The sequence below is a fragment of the Tinamus guttatus genome, unplaced genomic scaffold (genome assembly GCF_059628265.1).
Source record: "Tinamus guttatus ecotype Peru unplaced genomic scaffold, ASM5962826v1 Tinamus_guttatus_pri_ptg000197l, whole genome shotgun sequence".
Taxonomy (NCBI): domain Eukaryota; kingdom Metazoa; phylum Chordata; class Aves; order Tinamiformes; family Tinamidae; genus Tinamus; species Tinamus guttatus.
This window is the reverse complement of record NW_028288731.1, coordinates 274,066-294,303: the sequence shown is the minus strand read 5'-3', so window position 1 is coordinate 294,303 and position 20,238 is coordinate 274,066. Positions and strand designations below refer to the sequence as shown.

General features: G+C 46.2%; 1 protein-coding gene across 1 annotated transcript in view; it reads right to left on the bottom strand.

The window, feature by feature from the left end:
* Positions 1 to 14,248: 14,248 nt before the first annotated feature.
* The window catches only part of AGAP1 (ArfGAP with GTPase domain, ankyrin repeat and PH domain 1), a 254,411-nt gene continuing 248,421 nt past the window's right edge, over positions 14,249 to 20,238 (bottom strand). The window contains exons 18-19 of the mRNA XM_088523675.1: positions 14,991 to 15,246; positions 14,249 to 14,550 (exon numbers count right to left, since the gene is read on the bottom strand). Of these exons, the coding sequence (XP_088379801.1) occupies positions 14,347 to 14,550; positions 14,991 to 15,246 (460 nt within the window). The 3' untranslated portion in view covers positions 14,249 to 14,346. The remainder of the gene's footprint in view (positions 14,551 to 14,990; positions 15,247 to 20,238) is intronic.

Genomic DNA, 20,238 nt, shown 5'->3' with positions numbered 1-20,238 from the left:
GACACACATATACATTTCTTTTTTCCCCAAGCTGACACCTGACAGTCTCTAAGAAGTCCCAACTGAGGTGATTGAAACTCCATGTGGTCTGCGTGTGCTTTCCATCATATTAACCTTCTGCTCGTGGTCCTTGCAGAAAACAACAACAACAATTGATACAATCCATTCAGTCAGCAACAACAAAAATGCACGTTTTCCAAAAATACCCCCAAGACAGACCCCTGACACACAGAGGCCAGCCCAGGAGCCTAAAACACTGGGCAGCCCCAAGGAGCTCAGGGCAAAGGGCTGCCCAGCACAACCTCGATGCTGCTCCCCGGACACTCCTCTCTTGGCCACGTGTCAGTCAACACTCCCAAAAGCTGCCAGGATGGCAACGACTCCGTATTTCCAAATGATTTCTACATTGCCGAGAAGCCACTTGGGCTTTTCCGAAGATCCTTATGCCCATAGTCTATTCGTATCCATCAAAACCATTGCCTTCCCGAATTAGGCTAATGGTCATTTTTAAGACACACATCTGTATTTTCTTCCACAGACGCGCTGCTCCTAAGCTCACACCTGCTATTTCCCCCCCTCCCCAATTATTTCCATATTTCAACATTTCCAAAGCGGCAATAAGTTCCCACGGAGGAAGGGTAATAGGAAACCTCTTTGAGAGAAATTGTTAATTTGGGATCTATAAAGGACTTTTCTTAATGAATAATAGTTGAGCTCGATCTGTCTTCCTGCCTCCTTCTGCAGAGCACCATTTGTAAAGTCAGGTGATCCCAATTACTCCCGCTAACAGACCACAGGAAATCACGGCCAGACCAGGGCATCCCGGCCCTGGGAATCCCTGTGCTGTATCCCAAGCCCCGGGAAGCAGCCGGTGCCTGGCTTCTCAGGGCCAGGACAGAGGAATGACTTGATTATTGCCCCTAAGTGCCTTCATGGGGAGAAAATGCTGCTCCTGGAGAGCTCTTTAATCAACAGTAGAAAGGCAGTGAGAGAAGCAATGCTGGCAGCTCGAGCTGCGTAGAATCAAATAAGAAATGAGGCTTTTTACGTCTCTTTTTCACATCTTTTTGGTTAAAATACCAAGGGCCATTAAAGATCAGAGGTGGCTAGTGAGGGAAAGGAGGTTCTTCAGCCTGGGCGCCTGGTGGGAAGAGGCACCTGGGCCAAGGGCTGGGTGCACCGCAGCCAGGGCCATCCCGGCTGCCGTGGCATCGCGTCGCCCTCCCTTTCCTCCCTGCAATGGGGGACGTGGGCTGGGAGATGCTGCTGACTTGGTGGTATCTCAATGTACGTCCCCATGCCTTAGTGACCTATGCGTAAAGACCTCAAAGACTTCTGGAGGGGCAGGAGCTGAGGCAAGAGGGCTCCAGGAGAAGGGGCCTCTACTCACCCTGGTTGAACTGCTCTTCTACCTCAACGGCTCACAAACACAGGGGAGGAAGGGCATCTCTGCTGCTGTGGCAGTGTCATTTCACCTTACCTCCATGAGAGAGACTCCCTGCATCAGCCTCTGGTGGTCCAGCAAAACCAGGGAACACAAAAAGTGATTTTCCTGCAGAAGTGATTTCCCACAGAAAAGAAAAATCCAACAAATCCCTTCATTTTTAAGAACATAAATAAATAAATAAACAAATCTCTCCTACATTGTCTTCACACAGCAAGAGCGGTCTGAAAAAGCAGAGCAAGACCTGGTGTTGCAGGAGGCCCTAAAGAGCCACCTCCAAAAGCGGTCACCCCCTGAGGAGGACACCATCCCTGGTCACGCTGCTGGGGACTACTGGGACCCCAGCGGGGCTCTGGCCAAGAGCAGCACCTGCCCAGGGCCACCCGGGCTGCAGACCTCGATGCTCCCGTGCAGGCTCACCTAGCGCAGGTGCTCTGCACTGCCAGGACTGACAGGCCAGGCCAATTAGTGGCAGCCGGTCAATAAATAAATAAATTGGAGCCATCTCCAGCCTGTTTAGCTTGCTAATTAAGCTCTGTTATGGGAAAAGCTGCAGTCAACGAGGCTGGCCATTAACAGTTGGGAGCAGCTTCCCCAGCCACTTTCTTCCACCGCTTCAGGTCTTCTCCTCTCCTTGGCAAAGGCAAAGCATCTCCCTGGCTTAAAAGCAAAGAGTCTGAGCGGGAGCTGGGTCAGGGCAGTATGCAAATAAATAAGTGCTAATTGCTGGCAGCGCGGCTGCGTGTCAAGTGCGGCTGTTGCGACCACGTTTATTGGGCAATTAAGGGCTTTACTGGACGTTAGGCGAGATGAATTGCTGCCGTCTGGGTTTCCCAGGCCTGTCCCTGAGAGAAAAGACCTTGTGGTTTTCCTGCTGCATTTCACTGCGAGGAAATGTGTTTCCCTAGCAAGCTCCAACAGCTCCTTTCTTGTAACCTGTGCTGATCTGTGCTCTCCCAAGTCATAGCCCAAGCATAATTTCTGATGGGAATTGCAATGCTATAGGAAGACCTCACCAAAACAAACAAACAAAATATACATATATAACTTCTCCTTGCAATAGTCATCTATCTCACTCTGAACACAGAAATAAGGAGAGGAAAAGAAAGGGGCAAAGGAAAGAGAGCCTGATCTTGGAAGATCTGTGTGTTGACCGTGATGCTCCCCAGCCTGGATTTCTGTTGAGTTTTCTGTGTTCAGGGGAAGGCCCAGAGGGCATCTCTAGAGCAGTGGCTCCTTGTGCCGCTCTAGGCAGGAACGTTGGGCACTGCTGGTGGGAGCAGGTGCAGGGAAAGGTGCCACGGGGACACAAAATGGGCCGTGTCCCTCTGTCAGAGACCGTGTGGAAGCTGCTGCCACTTTTCCTCTCCAGGCTTGTGTAAAGAGCAAGAGGAGGAGGGATACAGGATGTTGTGGCTACTAAAAGCTCTCATGGATTCAAGAGCTTCAGGGAAATAAACCCAATGGGAATTATTAAATATGCAGAAAGCACAGGCAGCTTGGGAAGTCCCTGAGCTGTAAACAGCAGCCAGGAGAACACACTGCAAAAGCATCATGAAATCTCCTTTACGCCCTTCCCTAGCACTGGCTTTTGGCCATGCTTGGAGAAATGCTATTGGTTTAGGCGCATCTTTGCTCATGGTCACTCTTACCCAACATCTATGAAGACTGAAGGTCACAAACTATTCTCTTTCCGTTGGCTCTGGAATTTGCTGAGTTTGAGTGAGCAAGATCCCTTTTTTATAAGCAGATGTGGCTCTAGCTCTTTCTGCCTGTCCACACTCAGCTGGAAGCTGTCTCTTGGTGTTTGGCTCCATCCTTGCTCTACATCGTGCGCGACTGCTCTGTGGCATCTTCATTAGCTCCTCCTGTCACTCCAATAGGGATCCATTTTAAAAAGCAAATATGGAAAAGTCAAATTACCAAGGACATGATTTTAAATGAGAACTAAAGGCACGTGGTGCCTATGGGGCAACAGCCCTCTGGGCTCTGCAGCAGATTTCCCAAGTGATTGCTCCCAGGGTCCCCCAAAGCAGGTGCTCTGTAGGCAAGAGTAGAAACAGAGTCAGGCCTTACAGCAGAGCAATGGTCTTGTTTAAAGTAATCACTGCCTTGTCCTAATAAAAAATAGTTTCTCTTATTCCCATCATGGAGGACCAACAGAGTTTTCCTTTAAAAGCCCTTTCCCACGGCTGTTGCCTTAGAGGAGAATATTTGCTTTTCTCCCTAGGGATGTGAGTTTCTGAACTGCAGAAACTGCAGCTGAGTTTCAGAAGTACATGAGGAATGGTTTGTGGGGACTGGTGAGCAATGCAGGAATAAAAAAATCATCTTTAGACCGGCTCACCCACCCCTGACACAAGGATCTTCTATAAGAAGGCAGCTCTTTGGAGGGTCATGATAGAGAGAGAGCAGCCAGTCTTGCCTGCCACAAAATCAAAACCTACATCCCTTTAGGAGGGCAAACGCAAGGGGAAATGGGTGAGCCCTAAAACACCGCTACAGCTTCACACCCGGGGGAATCCCCAACAGGTCTCAGGTTTGAATTCACATTTCAAACCCACGAGGGGGGAACAAGAAGCTCCCACCTCTGCTTCAGGGGCTGCTTCGATACATGAGGGGGTTAAACATGGTGGAAGAACCTCACAAGAACAAAGCTGCATGGTTGCTCCACAACAAAGCCGTGATTCAGACTCAAAACACTTAAAAAGAAGGAAAAAAAAAATCAATCCACAAGCGAACTGTCTTGGTTCACTCAATTTTTCCAACGCCTACAGTGCTGGTTCCCTGGGGCACCTCAAGGACTGAAGAGCATAAAAGCAAGCAGAAAACCCAAACAAATCCCAAAGAAACCCCAAAGAGCGAGCAGAATTGGTAAATCCCTGCAGGGAGACCGGCCACATATGACGCTCATGTCCCCAGCACCACATCACACAGCAGGATTTGCTGCCTCTCCAGCACCTTCTCTGCTAGGGTCTCTTCACCTCCCAGCAGGGTAGGAAGGAGAAACCTGCTGAGTTAAGGGCATAAACCTCACCTTTTTTCATCCCCTATCTGGGAACAAAATCGCCTACCACCCCTGCCAAGCTAGTTGTTGGCAGCACAGATATAGCTCAGAGATTAGACATGAGCAACAGGCTTCCTCCATGGCAATGCCGTAGCAGGGGTGAAGAAGACTGCCTTACAAGATGGCCTACTTGCTAATCCAAACTAGCTAATCCAAACAGCTACGAAACGTTGGCCAAGATGCAGACAGACACAAAACAACAGCCTAATCCCCTGCCCCATATTCTGTGCAGTCCTGTTCAGTCCATGAAGATGCAAACTCACCTTCCACGTCTTGCCAGTTCTTGAGCAAGAGTTCCTCTCCCACTGCTGCAAGATCTCCAGTCTGACCATGCGCTGCAGAAACTCTACTCCTGGTTGCCAGATTTGAATGTGTTGCCTTCAGCATCAGCCTATGCACCATGGAATCCATTCTCTCTCCATTGCTTATCTATAGTTACCAAATCTTTCTCTCTTTTTGTCATTTTTTTGAAGGCAAATCACCACTTTATCAATGTCTTCCTAGCTCTATTAATTTCTGAACATTCCTAATTTTGCTCAGGACACCTTACAACACGTTAAGACATCTTCTATTTTGTTCCTTAAAAAAAAAAAAAAAAACACAGTTACTGAATTTTATCTACTCTTCTCTATGCACCCACCTTGATAACAACTTTTGGCAATGCTACACATGACTTGACGGTGGAGACTACCTGCCGCTACCGCTAACCTTATCGGAAGCCTTCTGCTGAGATGCATCCGTCTTGGCCTGGAGCTGTGCGGCCCATTGCTAGCTGACAGTTTACTCTGGTGAGGAGTGATCACTCCTTGTTTCTCCTCGGGTCACATCTCTGAGCCTTCTGAACCATGGCAATAGTTTGTGTTTTGCCTGGTTCCTATTTAGCTTCTTGAGTCTTTTCTCCCAATCGGGCTCTGTCAAAGACCTTTACAAATGTAAATAAGCAGCAATCAGCTGTCCACTGCTTTACATGACTTGTTCAGAGAATTCAGAGAGACAGCCACGATTTTCCTTCAAAGAAGTGATTAGACTTTACCGTATCATGACCTTAAAGATGTTTTATTATTCTTATTTTAAATGATCATTTCAACCAATTTAGCAGATACAGATGTAACCGTTACTGGCCTAATTCCTTGGATCTCCTCCAGAGACTCTTAAAGCCTAGGTGCAACATTTACTACTCTCTCTTCCTCCAGGAGAATAACCATTTTTAATGAAAGAGCGCATATTTTTGCTAGCGTATCTGTCACTTAGTCCGTAAGCTCTTTCCAAACTCTTAGATATACACCATTACAGCCTGGTGACTTATTGCTTTTTAATTTATCAATTTGCACTATTACCAGCTCTTCTTCCATCCCAGGTTTCAGATAATACTTCATCTTTATTACCAGCAAAGAGTGACAGTATCTCATCATTAGTGCAAGAAGAAAGTAGGGCCAGGGCAGGTGTCTCCCAGTAACTCTGTGCAGAAGACTCAAGCAAGGGACAAAGCTGTGACGAACATGTTTTCTTGTCTTTATTAGAAAGAGACCTATACAATATAGCAGTCCCTCTCTGCAGTACTTTACATTTTTTTCTTTTTTTTTCTTTTATTTTTTATTCAGAATACTGTACAGCTGACACAAAAATCTCAATGCGGAGAGAGTAAAGGGAAACATAATACAAACTGGCATATTCAATCAAAACAAAAATCATAGGAAACCACAAGCAAAGTGAAATGTTTGTCAATCGTTTTAATTACAGTACAAACAATATAAATAAAGCATCATTGAGTCATCGTAAAACAACTTGCCGAATGAGGTAATATAAAAACAACAACAAAAGACGCATTTTTTAATAATTTCCACACTGTCTTGTCATCATTTATACATTACTATTTACAGAAATGGGAAAAAAACAAAAAACAAAACTTGCTATAAAGTCTGCCATGTGCTAGGTATCGTCTGCCTCTACCCCAAATGTAGGCTGCAGGTGTCCCTGCTCACCCCAGTTCCCTTCTTCCCCATCCTGACCAGCACCCCTGGCAAGCAAAGGCTGCAATGTGGAAAACCTGAAGGGCTATTGGGGGCCAAACCCCACTGAAGGTCAAACTGAGCCTTCGTGGGCAGTCATGGGGCCCCAAGGAAGAAGGAAATCTGAGGATATGACAACCTCTTCCCAAGCGATGCTGACAGCGGTGCCCAGGATAGGGGTGCCAACAAGATGGGACACCAAACTGTAACCCCACTGAAACCAGGGGCCACGCTCAGATGCTCGAGGGGTCAGGATATGGCCCCATAGGCTGCCGAGCCTCTTGCTCCAAGGTGGTCTGGGCTTGGGATTCAGCAACATATTCAAGGATGTGCTCAAACCCTGCCATGATCCTCAACCCGAAATGCCCAGGGTGAAGGAAAGAGTTGCACCAAGCAAGTCGCGAGCAGCTTAAAAACCTTCCTCTTCCCTTCCTCCTCCTGCCAGTGCCCCTGAATTTTGTGCGCCCACCTCTACAAGCTGGGTACAAATGGGAAAATGCTCCTGAAGCTAAACCAGGAAATGGTAACTGGCCCAAACACCTGTGCTTCACTGTGCCCCCTGGAAACCTTGTATTTCCAGAGAGAAAAGGCCTGTGCTTATAGAGGACAGTTCGGTCCCATTTCCCTGCAGACTGGCCAAACGAGCTCAGTGGACTCTGCATACCTTGAGTCCATCTGAAACCCTGGAGAAGTTAGGAAAAAAACACTGGGAGGGAGTTCTCAACAGCAATTCAAATGAATTGTTTTGTTGCAGGAGCAAGAAGGGGAAAGAAAAGATGTACCTTTGCACCTCCTGCATCTCCTTCCCCCTCTTTTTCCTACAGCAGTGCTGGCCACCCAGGAATATATATATGTATTTTTCTTCTCCCAAGCAAGGTGGGTATTTCAATACTGGTGGCCACATTAAAGGTTTTCTGAAGTCAAGGATCCCTGTTTGAGTGGGCTAAATTCTTGCATGCGCCAGGTATCTGTTTAATGGCTTGCAAGAGCCCCTGGTATTGCCCTGCATAAGCCAGGGCGGGCGCTCCCCAGTCTGCACATGCCTCCTGTTTGCTTGGAAATAGTGGACTTTGACAAACTGGGAAGCTGCTGTATTGAAAACCATCCATCAGGAAACCTGGCTGCAGAGACAACTTCAACAAATGTGTAAAGGCAGGTGCCTGCATCTATGCACTTGCCAATAGTGTGATCTAGAGCACATATGTGTACATAAACACACATATGCATACTGAAGCACGTTTAGTTAGTCCAGTAATATCAGTATTGGTAATATCCATATAGGATACGCTGCCATTGCCCTAGGACTCCAACCACTTTCTCGGCCAGCACAACTCAACCATGTTTTCACTTGGATTCCCATTCTGGGATGATTTTGCCAAACAGCAAGTTGTCATTATCACCAAAAAACACAACTACTTTCCTCAGTTCCACATGAACTTGGGGCTTGCCTTCAGCACAGCTCAGACACCACCAAATTTTTCACCCCTGGGGCTTTTGCTCCCCATACCTGGTAATCAAGAGGAGTGGGAAGTGTCTCCAGCTGCTCAAGAGGGGCTGGGACTGCTCCAAGTTTCCTGTGTGGCTGTGCTGGCCCTATTAAGCCATCCTAGCTTGGCAGGTAGAGGGAGATGAGAATGGGACAGTTAAAAGTTTGCATAAACAACCCCCCCCACAACCTCCCATTGATCAGTTCCCTATAAATGTGGCATATACAAACAGCTGATGGTGCATTCACTGCCAGCAAGCAACATGGTCAACCCCAAGGCATGCCATTAGACCTCTACGAGACCCCCTCCCGCCCCCCTGCACGTTTGTACATAACACACAGTTTAAAATCACTAGCTCTGAAGTACTGCAAAAGAGTCTACTCTTAGGACTGGAAGCAAACACACATCCAGAAAGTCATGGCCAAGAGACAGCTGAAGCTTTGCGTGTCAGCACCACTGACCACCACCACTCCAATATGCCACAGAGATTTTGGGGATATGTGGATATTTATGAAGAGGCTAAAACTGCTGAAGTGCACATAGACATTTCTATTTCATCTGCCTGTGAAAATCCCCCCAGATATCTAGGGAACAGGAGTAAACTCTGGGAGTTAATTCACTCACATATTGCTGTCACTTGATGTGAAACATGGGGGCCAAAATAACCAAAAGCATGACTAGCAATTTGGGGCTTAAAATAGTCAAAAAAAAAAAAAAATCTTGTTCTCATAAATCATGCAATCCCTTCTCTCTAAACAAGAATTGTTCACAGCTCCTGAAAATCTTGGCCAAAACCCTTATATCCTCCAAAAAAAAAGTGAGACAGATTCTGTCAACTCAAGATAAACTGTCATGAGATGAGATCACCAAACACACACTTTAAGAACTGGACCATGATTAACAACAGAACAAAAACTAGAATATCATAATACAACAAATCTACCTACCTATAGCTTTGGATATTTTTCTCTATTATTATTTTTTTTCCCAAATAGGAAACTTCCATCTAATTAAGCCAACCTCATTTTTCGTAGCGTAAAATTCAAGACGTCAAACCTCACTGCAGAATCTTCTAATTTGTGACCTTTTCACATTTTTCTATTTTGATCAAAAACAACTTGAGTCTGGCGTGCTTTTTTCCCCATTACTATGCAGCATATGTCCAAGATGTTTGTATGCAACAAAATTTCAGTCACAAATCTATGCAAACAAAAGCAGATGTTGAGGATCCAAGATCAACAGTCAGAGATCCCATGTGCTAATGATCGTAATGGTCATCAGAAGGGAAACAAAGATGAAATGCTGAACGGGCAAGTCCTCTGGTTTCCAGACAAGCTGCCCCAAATTTGGTCCCCGACACTCGCAATTTTTAGCATGAGTACCTCCAGCTCCAATGAACATTTGTTCCCTGTTAAGGTGCAAACGTGGCTCCCCGAGACATTTGTGAAGGGCTCCTTCTGAACCCTTTCGTGAAATCTGTGCTTGTCTCCACTATTCCTACAAACTACAAATTACTCAAATTACTTCATTTTTTCCTGATCTCCATACAAATATAAAAGATGAAGCTATCTGAAAACCCTATCACCTCATTATTCTACATTACAGTGCTGGAGATCATTTCTAAGACTCCATCTGCGTTCACACTGCTATTCCTTTCCCTACGTTACGCAACTCCCTCTTGCCAGGGGAAATCTCCGAGTGCAGCTAAAGCCTTTTGCACTAACACACATAATTTAAGGAAATGGGGAAAGACAGCAAATTAAACAACATTAATGTTTACACAGTTATCATACACGATGCCCAAGCAGAAATGCTTAAAATTATTCTCTTCTTCCCAAGAGCTAACCTGGCTTTCTGAGCAGCACCTAGCTCAAGATTCCAAGATACATCAAGATTCTCCAGAAACAGCTTTTCTTCTGCCCCCTTTTAGCCATAGAATCAGAAATCAGCTAAAGGGAGCCCTTGATCAGTCCCTCCACTGGCACGACCCTACATTTTCCCAAGGCTGGATTTTATCTGTACACAAACAGTGGCAAGAAGCAAGCCCTACTGAACTTGCGGAATATCAAGGTACGGATGCCAGGCACAGATTTATGGATCTGACTCTCCTTGACTGTTCAACAGCAATTCGCTCAAAATAGACAAAAAGTGCTGATGTTAATAGCAAAGGCTCACTCACCTCTAGTGTTTTAGTCACTGGGGATAAAGTGCAGAGGAAGTGGAATTTGAAGGTATTTGGGATCATGAGAAGCAGGACATGTGATGAAAACCATAGCCACAGACTCCATTTTTTTTTTTCTGAGAAAACAGAAACAGATTTAGCTAACTTGTTTCTGCCAGGATTTCTTATTGACGGGATTTCAATTTGTTCTTAATTTGCTCACAACACACTCAAAGGGCGTGAACAGTCTAGTGAGTCCTGAAAAGCAACGAGAAGCGTGAAGCCAAGGCAAGGAGCAGGAGACAGGTTCACCAAGGGACAACGATGGGAGCAACTCCTGCAGAGTCCAAAAGAGCCAGAACACACTGTCTGTTCCAGACATCGATGAGTTTAAGAACCACCTTCGTGGTGTCCAAATGCATCCCCTAAGAAGCGTTAAGGGCCTCAAGGCCTCAGGCCGTGAAGCCCTGTTGGACTATCTACAGTGGAGATGTTCGTCCACTCGTGCATGCCACCGCAGCGTGAGGCTGTCAGAGGGGTGTCAGCGCGGCTCACCTTGTGCCCTAGCCTAAATCTAGCAGCAAGAAAGCCAAGGAGGCTGAACCATACCAAAGGGAACGTCAGGCTTTGAGCTCAGGACACAGACTGGGAACACCAGATGCAAAGGTTTGGGGTTTTCCCCTCATTTTTAAACAAACAGCTCACACCGCTGGCATCGTTTACGATAAAGAGGTTGCAACAAGGAGGGGACGGATTTCACGCCGGCCAGAGGTCCTTTCTAGGTGGCCTATCCCACTGGCTCGAGAGCTGCTAAGTGGCTTTTAAAAGACACCTCACCAAACCCACCTGACTGCCAACACGGCACCCACCCTACAAGGACAGGCCCCAAGATCTGTTCCCCACCTTCGTCCCATAACATCCTTCCTGCTGACCACACGTCCGTGGAGCGAGGAAGCCGGCTTTAGGAAAGGCTTGCTGAGAGCAGCAAAGACCTTCTCAGAGCCTTCAAAGAGGACGGTCTGGAAACCTCCTCGTCTTTCAGAGGGGGCGTCACCATACCCGCACCTGGGTGTTCTACCTGCAAACATCAACCCCAAATACCTGGGGAAGCTACCACATACATTCAGCAAAAGCTTCCACGTAATCGCTGCTACCTCTGGTACGTCAAAGAGAAAAACTATGCTCAGGCTAAAAACTACTGTGCTACTGCTTTGAGTAAAAGTATGAGGTTATTAAGTTGGTTTGCCTGGATACATCATTCTTCCGATAATACCGAGAAATTTCTGAAAAAAAATATTGCTATGCTTTTTCAAGGCTCTCCTGTGGAAAAAGCCTAATGAAGGAGCATTTAATTCTTCTGCCCAAAATCTGCAAGAGAGCCCGGTTGCCCTTGTTTCTCAAGCATCTTTCTTAGCTCTGTAAGAGGAAACTGGACCAAAAAGAACATTAAATTATGCCCGGAAAATATTTTAAATTAGGTAAAACCAGCTCCGAAAAGGAACGTGTATCAAGAATTTAACAGCGGCACATCTCTCTGCAGTGCATTTGAAGCACAGGAGTTCAGTGTTCAGAGACAAAATGCCCTTGATGTCCCAAGGGGACCAGCAGGCAGCTAGCACCTCCGGGAACACGAGCCTCGATTCCCGAGTTCACGCTGGGTCCCCTGTGACACGGTAAAAGCTGGTGAGCACCAAGACGCAGTGGGCTCTGCAGCTTCCTCTGGGGCTGCAGGTTGGACGTGTTGGCTCGCGGCTGGACCAAGTACCTAAGATCAAGGAGCTGCACGTGAACGATGAAGGAATGATAATTATAACAGACATCCCTTCCAAATCTAAAACAACAACAAGAATCCCAGCACAAACAGAATCAGCTGCAGTCTTCCTCTGAACCACACGTGACGTGGCTAGCCCAGGATGCTTAAATCCCTGGCCCAACAGTCAAAGCGTGATACAACAATAAGATATAAAATGAGCACACTACAGAATAGGAAAAGCTGATGGATACTCTCTTGCTTTCACCTTGGCTTCTTTCTTTTTTTGCTTTTATTCCCTGATTTCATGATTTTACACCAAATCTGCCATTTTCAGATTTTTTTTCCTTACAACAGCCAGAGTACATATTTTTTTCCCCTTCCCATTTTAGCAATTTAGCAATTGCTCTCCTCCTCCCGGTTGTCTGTCAATTGAAATCCAGAGCCCAAAGGAAGAACACCACCGAAGGCTTGTGAAATGCAGGAGCAGGTAGATTTGCAAATTACTATGCTGTGTGCACCTCACTGACTTCATATAATTGCTCCTTTGCCATCTAATTCAGTTGAGTTTTCAACTTTCCCTGTGATATACCCTTCCCCCAGCTTCACATTGCCATATGCCACTTAAAAAAAAAAAAAATCACTTTTCTTTCTGCCAAAAGCCTTACTGCCTGCTTCCCTGCACCAGCATCCCAGTTCATAGAAAAGGGCAGAAGCTAGGATCTGTCTGGTGATACCAAAATAATCAAATCAAATATTAAAACTTGGAATTCAAATGAACTGTCCAGGCTACTTTCACAAGCCATTTTTCTTCCCGAAAGCAGCCAAGTTCGGAGTCAAAGCAGCCGTGCCCTGCCCGCCTTGGTGACGGCTATCAATTTGGGAATTAATCAAATCTGATCTTCGCCCAGCTAGACTATGGCTTTTTGCCATGGCTTGTGAAAGCTCCATGGTTTCTGACGTAAAATATATTTACAAGGCTGAGCAACAGCCATTTTTTCCTTTCCAAAACATCTCATCCACTTAGATATATATATTTTTAATGCCAAACATGCCATAATTTCATTCTGATATGTTTTTCAAAGGTTTACAATGCAAATAGGGAGTTCACTGCTGGGAATATTTTCAACATACAGTGACCAGTAATCCACTGATCCTAACTAGTTGCACATTATGTAGTTCACATTCATTACAGTTTATAAATTAACAGAGATGTCATTTTCTGCACCAAAAAAAAAAATCAATGCATCCTCATGTTTTTTTTTATTCAAATAGATTTTACGTACATATAATCTAAAGACACAATACAAAATCTGTATAAGTTAGGCAATGCATCACAGAAGTGACCAAAAACTCAACACATTTACCTTGGCAAAATGACAGGACATATTTCTTCTGGCTGGAAAAAAAATTATTAACCTCTAGCGCATTTCTTAATTTCACTAAATGTACTTGAAATGTTTTTTTTTTTTTTCCTTAGCAGTATTCATTATTCCTTTTTGTGTTTCCATATTACTCTTATTTATTTTTTCCATTTTGTTTTTACACCAAGGAGACTGCAGTCAAATAACACTCAGCAACTCATTTCCTCTCTTTGGGCTGAAAAATTAAACAGATACTAAATTATGACAGTGAATTTAGAAAGGAGGGCTCCAAGGGCTTGAGAGAACATGTCTGAGATAATATGATGCTTCTAAGAATATTGCAATCACATCCAAGCAATCACCGAAGCGTGCCATGTAACTACCTCCTCAGCTAATATGCTTTTTTCTCCGTGATGACTAATCATGTTCTATTAAACAGCGGTAATGCTGGAAGAACTCAACTATACAAGTGTAATGAAGCCAGTATTCTCCCTGGACAGATTAGCTACAACTGATTTGACACATACCATCATAGGAGCTTCAAACCTGACAAACTCTGTGCTTGCTTCTGATTTATGCCGTCAAGCTCTTCGGAGAAGAGAATGAAATCCAAGCGCTCCGCTCGGTAGAGGTGAAACGTACTGATGTGCTCAGCTGTCACTTACGGAAAGTTGCTGGTTCGCTTTGCTCCTTCTCCCTCTCGCTTCCACTCGCCACTCCCTCCAGCCCGTCCTGCCCCACCGGTGGAGCCGGTGCCGAGAGGCCGCCGTGCTGGCGCTCCCCGTGCCATGGCCCCGGGGGAGAACCCCCATGTGTGCCCTCGCTCCCGCACTGCCGTCCTCATCCGGGAGCGCCTGCTGAAACAAAGCTTCCTCTGCAGCCCCTCCTGCTGCTCCTCATGCCCTCGCGCTCCCCGGAGGCGACGTTCCTGCGTGGGATCGGGATGGGACTAAGGGAAAAGGGGAAAGGAAAGTTTGCGGGCTCACAGAGCAGAGCTGCGATGGGGATGGAGGAATGTGAGGCCGCGGGTGTGACTCCGGTCAGCGAAGACGCCGACGAGTGCCTCAGATGATGGTGGGCATTCTTCCGCTGCTGTTGTTCCGGTTGTTGTTTTTGCGGGACAAATTGGGAGTCGCCATGAGGACGAAGCGCTCGTCGGGGCAGCCGTACTGGAGGAGGACGTCGACGCACTCCTGGCTCGAGGCCTGCCTGGCGTAGGCCAGCGCCGTGTTGCCATGGGCATCGCGGGCCATCACATCCACACCGTACTGCGGGGAGAGGAGATGTTGGAGCTTGGGTGCCGACAGGGCCATAAGACTGAGGGAACAGGCTTGGGATGGGGAGATTTTAATCCAACTGGGGACAGGAAAGTAAGGAGAGGGCAGGAGAGCAGAGCAGTAAACATGGGATGGGCCTCATGTACATGTTTCTATGGGGAGATGCTCACACTTGGAACTAGGGAAACCTCTCCTTCCTCACTTCTGTGCTCATGTTTGCTTTCTATCAAGTACCAGCAGACAGAAGGAAAAAAGAGGCACATTTCCTTCAGAGCATGCAATGAGGAACACGAGGACAAGAGGGAGCACTTGGCCAAGCTGGCTGGTCGGAGGTGTAGGACACCCTGCCAGAGGAGCATACACAGGCAGCAGCCAGCCCAGAAAGATCTCCGGTCTGGTGTGGTCCCCATTCCCATGCAGCAGCTACTCACCCAAATTAAGAGCTGCACCAAGACCACGTTTCCTTTCCTGCAGGCCAGGTGGAGGGCGGTGCGCCCGTCGCCATCGCCGCATGTTTCGTTCACTTCATCCCGCGTGCCGTGAGCCAGGAGCAGGATGACCATCCGCAGGTCTTCCTCGGCTGTAGCCCTCAGGAGATGTTGGCCCAGTGAGAGCTCCAGGCACTGCAGCGGTGCAAGGAAGAGCTTCTGCTCGTACTTCGCACGGATCCAGCGCTCTTTTTCATCCCTGCAGAAGTCAAAGGAAAGAGGGGGATTAAAATCCACCAGGCTACAGCACTGCCACCCTGCAGGTGGCCTGCACCAGGGCTTGCATCTCGCAGGGGCCACAATGCCACAGCAAGACTCAGCCCTGCTTGCAGAAGTACCTTCTTTATTTTCATTTATTTAAAAGTTCCAAGACATTACCAATGTAACAGAAAAACGGCAATCTGCTGGGCCTGCGAAAACGCTGCCCATCACCTAGTCTAGGCAACTTGCTCCGGTGACATATTTTTTCCTCTGGAGTACAAAAGGAAGAAGCTCTGTTTACGCCTTTCAGTGGTGTTTACACTACTCTGGGTAATCTAGTGTCAGGTTAGCCCTAATCTGTTTTTAAATACTTATGTAAACAGATCCTTCCAGCAGCAAATCTGGATTAGTTTTGCATCATTTCCTGGTACATGTGGAGTGCCCTCACTGTGACCTCCTGGCTGCTTTCATGCAAAGTTTCCCCAAGCAGGAGCTTCTCTCCACCCGGGGACAATTTACCCTACAAAGAGGTACAGGCTTTTTTTCTGAAGAAAAAGGGCAAACAGAAAATTAGCACAAAAAGCCCTTTGTTTCAGTCAAACCATGAAGTTACTCCTGCCATCTAAAAGATGAAAAAAAAAAAAAAGAAAACCCCAAATCGAAAACCATCCAAAAACCATTCGGAGAGCTGCAAATTAACCTTTGCTGGCAGGTTATCTGATAAAAGGCGGTGTCATTTCAGGTGCTCGCCCTGGAGAGGTGGAAGAAAAGGACTTTTGTTACTCTTCCAAGCCTGAACTCCTGTCCTTCGTGATTTTTTAAGGTTAAAAAAAAAAAAGAAACAAAACAAAACAAAGCGAACCTCCAACAACAACAACAAAACCCACAGGAATCCTAGCAGTGCTTTGAGGCTGGATGACAGCATGTAAGTTTTTCAGTTGTTTTTAGCCAGTGAAGCTATTGCGGGTCCAGTAGCAATCCAGCCGAAACATATCTACAAATCAAGACTGCTTAGCAAAAGTCTCATATATATATATATATATATATATGTGTGTGTGTGTATATATACACACACACACACGTGTGTATTTTTAGCATGCATAAAGGTATTGAGAGTATAACCAATATATCCAAGGGCAGATTTAAAAGTGCCAGCCTGAAGAATCAAGTGATTCAACCTGTGCTGTGCAACAACACTGGCACATGTCAGGGCTTAGGGGATTTACCTCTCCTAGGCTCATACATCCTAGCAGCAAAATATGCTTCTACCGTAGCTTCTGCCTGCACCGCTGCTAGCACACACAGAAAATTAGACGAGTTGAGAGAGCAAATGAATCCCCCTCTCCCCAGCCCAGTTTTTGAGTGATAGTTACTTTTGGCTCCAGGCCCAGCATCAGCTGTTGCAATAATCAGGCTTGAAGAGAAGTCACTTTCTGTTCAGAAAACAAGCTGTTTTACACAAATCTCCCAATTCTAACCACAATGCGCCCTAAATTGCAACAGCAACGCCATGCCACGTCCCAAAACTAAGCGAGATGCAGAGTTGCAGGTAGCTGTTTTGCATGTTCCTGGGCCCAGATTTCCCATTTTGCAGGAGCTGCAATGGTGCAGTATGAACACAGGTCCCACCAGGTGTTCCTGCAGCTCCTGGGTGGCTGCAGAAGCAGGATAGAGACCCTCACACCAACATCTTGCTTGGATTCATTACCCTACCGTCCCCAACGGCTGGTAAAAGATGAGAAATAATAATAAAAAAGTACATCTAAGAAAGAGGAGCATGCTGCTACCTCTGTTACTCATGGGTTAGGAGAGGGAGGAAAGAAGCAGGGTGCAAATGGTCCCACCTTGAAGCTCCCAATAACTATTGACCACTTAGGGCAATTTGACCACCAAAAGACTTATTTCAGTAAGGCCCAATTCTACCACTGGGCTTGCCCTGGCTGGGAAAGTATCCCTCAGATTTATCTGGTGAGTTCTGGTCACAACCCTTCAGGACAAAATAAAGCTGTTTTAAAAGCCTTAGACATTTGGGGGCAGCATGTCCCTGGCATCAGCCATCAAATGAAATTTATAAGTTATCCAACGGTCCAGTAGATAAATTGTTTGCATTTTCTCATAGAGAACAAAACTTCATCACAAACCTAAGAAATGCCTGCTTCCCCATGTCTTATGGATCACTTCCAAACAAGTATCTTTCATGTTACCATCCCCAGGCAACCTCACCCCATCTTGGTGTCATTTCATCCCAAATGGGAAAATTCTGAAGCTTTTCCTGCAAAAACTCCTGCTTCAACTCCTGCGTATCCATTCACCTTAGCAATCGTGACACCGAGACATAAATACTATAATTGTTTCTCTGATGCCCCAATTCCACTTCGGGGATCCACAGCTTGTCTTGGTTGAGGTTTCATTTCCCCAAAGGAAGGCCAGTCCAAGAGCAGAGTCGTCAGCAGTAGATCACTTAACCTCATTCCAATCCCCCCGAGGACCACTGCTCACATCCCCTGTTAGCTAATGAGCTAAAAAATGAATTATTGGAGCGGTCAGCAATAAGCAGGAAGAGGAGGCACAGTGCTTCATTTCAGCCAACACTGACATACCTTTAAATAAATCAGCTGCATAAGAGTACAAGGAAATGAGAGAAAGAGCAACTAATCCTCAGAAAGACACTGAACCAATCCCTAAGAATAAAAGAAATGTATGCTTAAACCTCCACTCGTATATATTTTTCTCTTGTTTTCTTCCCTTTCTTGTAATCCTGACAACTTCCACTCTAAACAACCCTGTGAATACCAAAGGCTTTCAGCTCTAGTTGTCTCAATGTGAAAACCGTAAGCCAAAACAAGATTATTTTGCTCACTTACTGAACTTTTAAAATCCAGTGGAATCCTTTTTTGGAGGTCAGATCAAAGCCAACGTGCTGGAGAGCAACACCAGGTCTCCGTGATACCTAATGCTGGGAAATGTGTGCCCTGCCTCTCCTGTGTTTGCACTAAAAGGCCTCATCCTTTCTGCAGCAATCGTGCTAGCTGCAATTTTTCTAAATGCATACGCACACGTGAATTGAGAGATCATTAAATATTGAATGCATTTAAAGAAAGATGAAGCACAGTCGGTAAGATCAGGCTTCGAGTCTTTTACCGCTGGAACTACCCATCCAAACCTGGTGATCGCTGATAGAAACTTAGGCCTCACTGTTTTACACAAGGGCAAACCCAAATGAATAGAAATGCAAAATACTCGGCAGCACCGGGGAGGGATGGATCCACCACGTGTTGGCCAAAACCCACCATCCAGCTCTTTGCTTGGGTGGGAGTCTCCATCACGAGTCAGCTCCAAGCCTCGGCGAATAACGAACGCTCTGCCGTGGCAGCAACACTGTATGGAGCTAAGGGGTTATTAGAAACAGATGAAAATTTCAGTTCTCAGTTTATTTTGATCTAATTAGGTGCTTGCTCCTCACGATAATATCCAATTATTTAAATTACTCTGCCAGCCACATCACATCATTATCATCTGGAAACATAAATACTGGGCACTGCAAAGGGGGAGGGCTATCTAGGTAGCACACGAGAACATAAAAAGCTGATTTGCTTGGAACACAGTTGGTTTTTAGGAACAACACTGAGCTCTCTGCTTGCACCATAGTGCCAGAGATGCTCCTTTAGGAACCCAGGTCCCTTCCGCTGAGTTGTGGGTCTCTCCCACCCATTCCACTGTCCTCTGCTACTCCAGTGTCACTTGTCCCTCACATATACTTGGCACATGCAAGAGAAGAATATGTTCATATAGTGACTTAAACATGTACTGCATAGTTAACAGCATGCGAGTGGAAAGCCCTGGGGACTTGCCATCCAAACTTGACAGCTCCAGCGTAAAGCTTGCTCTTACCCAAGTGGTCAGAAAGATGCCAAGATTTGAGTACCTGCTCATCGCCTGAAATTACTCACTGCTTAGTGTAGTAGGAAGCAGGTATTTCCTACGACAGAACACAATTTTCCCACTTTTCTCCACCATCAAAAGTACCAAGCAAGTCAGAAGGAAGAGATTGGAAGTGAATTTTTATCTTCCATGCTTCCAGCAGTACTAAAATGCTTTTACAAAATCTTCTCTTATCTGTTGCTAATGAAAAAAAATAATCACTTTGAGGTGAGGAGGCCTCCAAATGTTCTCCTTATTGTTAACACCATTCAGTCAATGCTTTTGGACATGCACATGCTGGGCTTGTGTTGCTGTGTATGGTTGTACACCAAAGCTCAACCGGTGACTCTTTAATGTAGTAGTAATCTGGCTGGCTCTGCAAGAGAACTACTGGATTTTGTATCTCGTTGGACAGTAGGTATAGCTAATGTGTCCTTTTTGAGAAAATGAAGTCAATCTGACCCCCATAACCCCCAGCTTTGCTTTCAATACGTCTCCTGTAGAGTCCCAGAAGTGTCATTAGCTTGGTGAGGTCTGATAAACTGCATGGCGTTGGGTAGGAGCCGCCACATGATTGTGTGGAGGATAAGAGAGAGGGAAGAGAAACATCCGTGGGAGGGGGGAGGATTGAGAAGGTTTGCAATATTTTTAATTGCAACTGGAAAGAGGAAAGGGGGGAGAAGACGGGAAGGCGAGAAGAAAGGGCTAGCAGCAAGGAATTTCCAAAGTGTCTTCCTGCCTCAAGCAAAGCAGGAACTGGGAGGAGAGGCATGGAAGAGGAGCCGGGAACAATATGCTGAGAAAACAGAGGGGCTTCCTCTCTCCGCAGGAGAAGACCCCACTCTATTGCAAAGTAAGTGCTTAGCAGTTGACTGCTTCCTCGCATGCATGCCTTCTCTCCTAGGCTGTGTTGCTAAGGGGCAAGGCGCACAGGCCCACGAGGGATGCACAGGACCCGGGCAAACAAGAGGGCTCCAGACAGCAAACAAAGACCGATGGGTATTTACTCCGCAATTACTGAAAGCTTTGGAGAAACAGGCCACTGTAAATCCCGCGTGCCGAGAAAAGG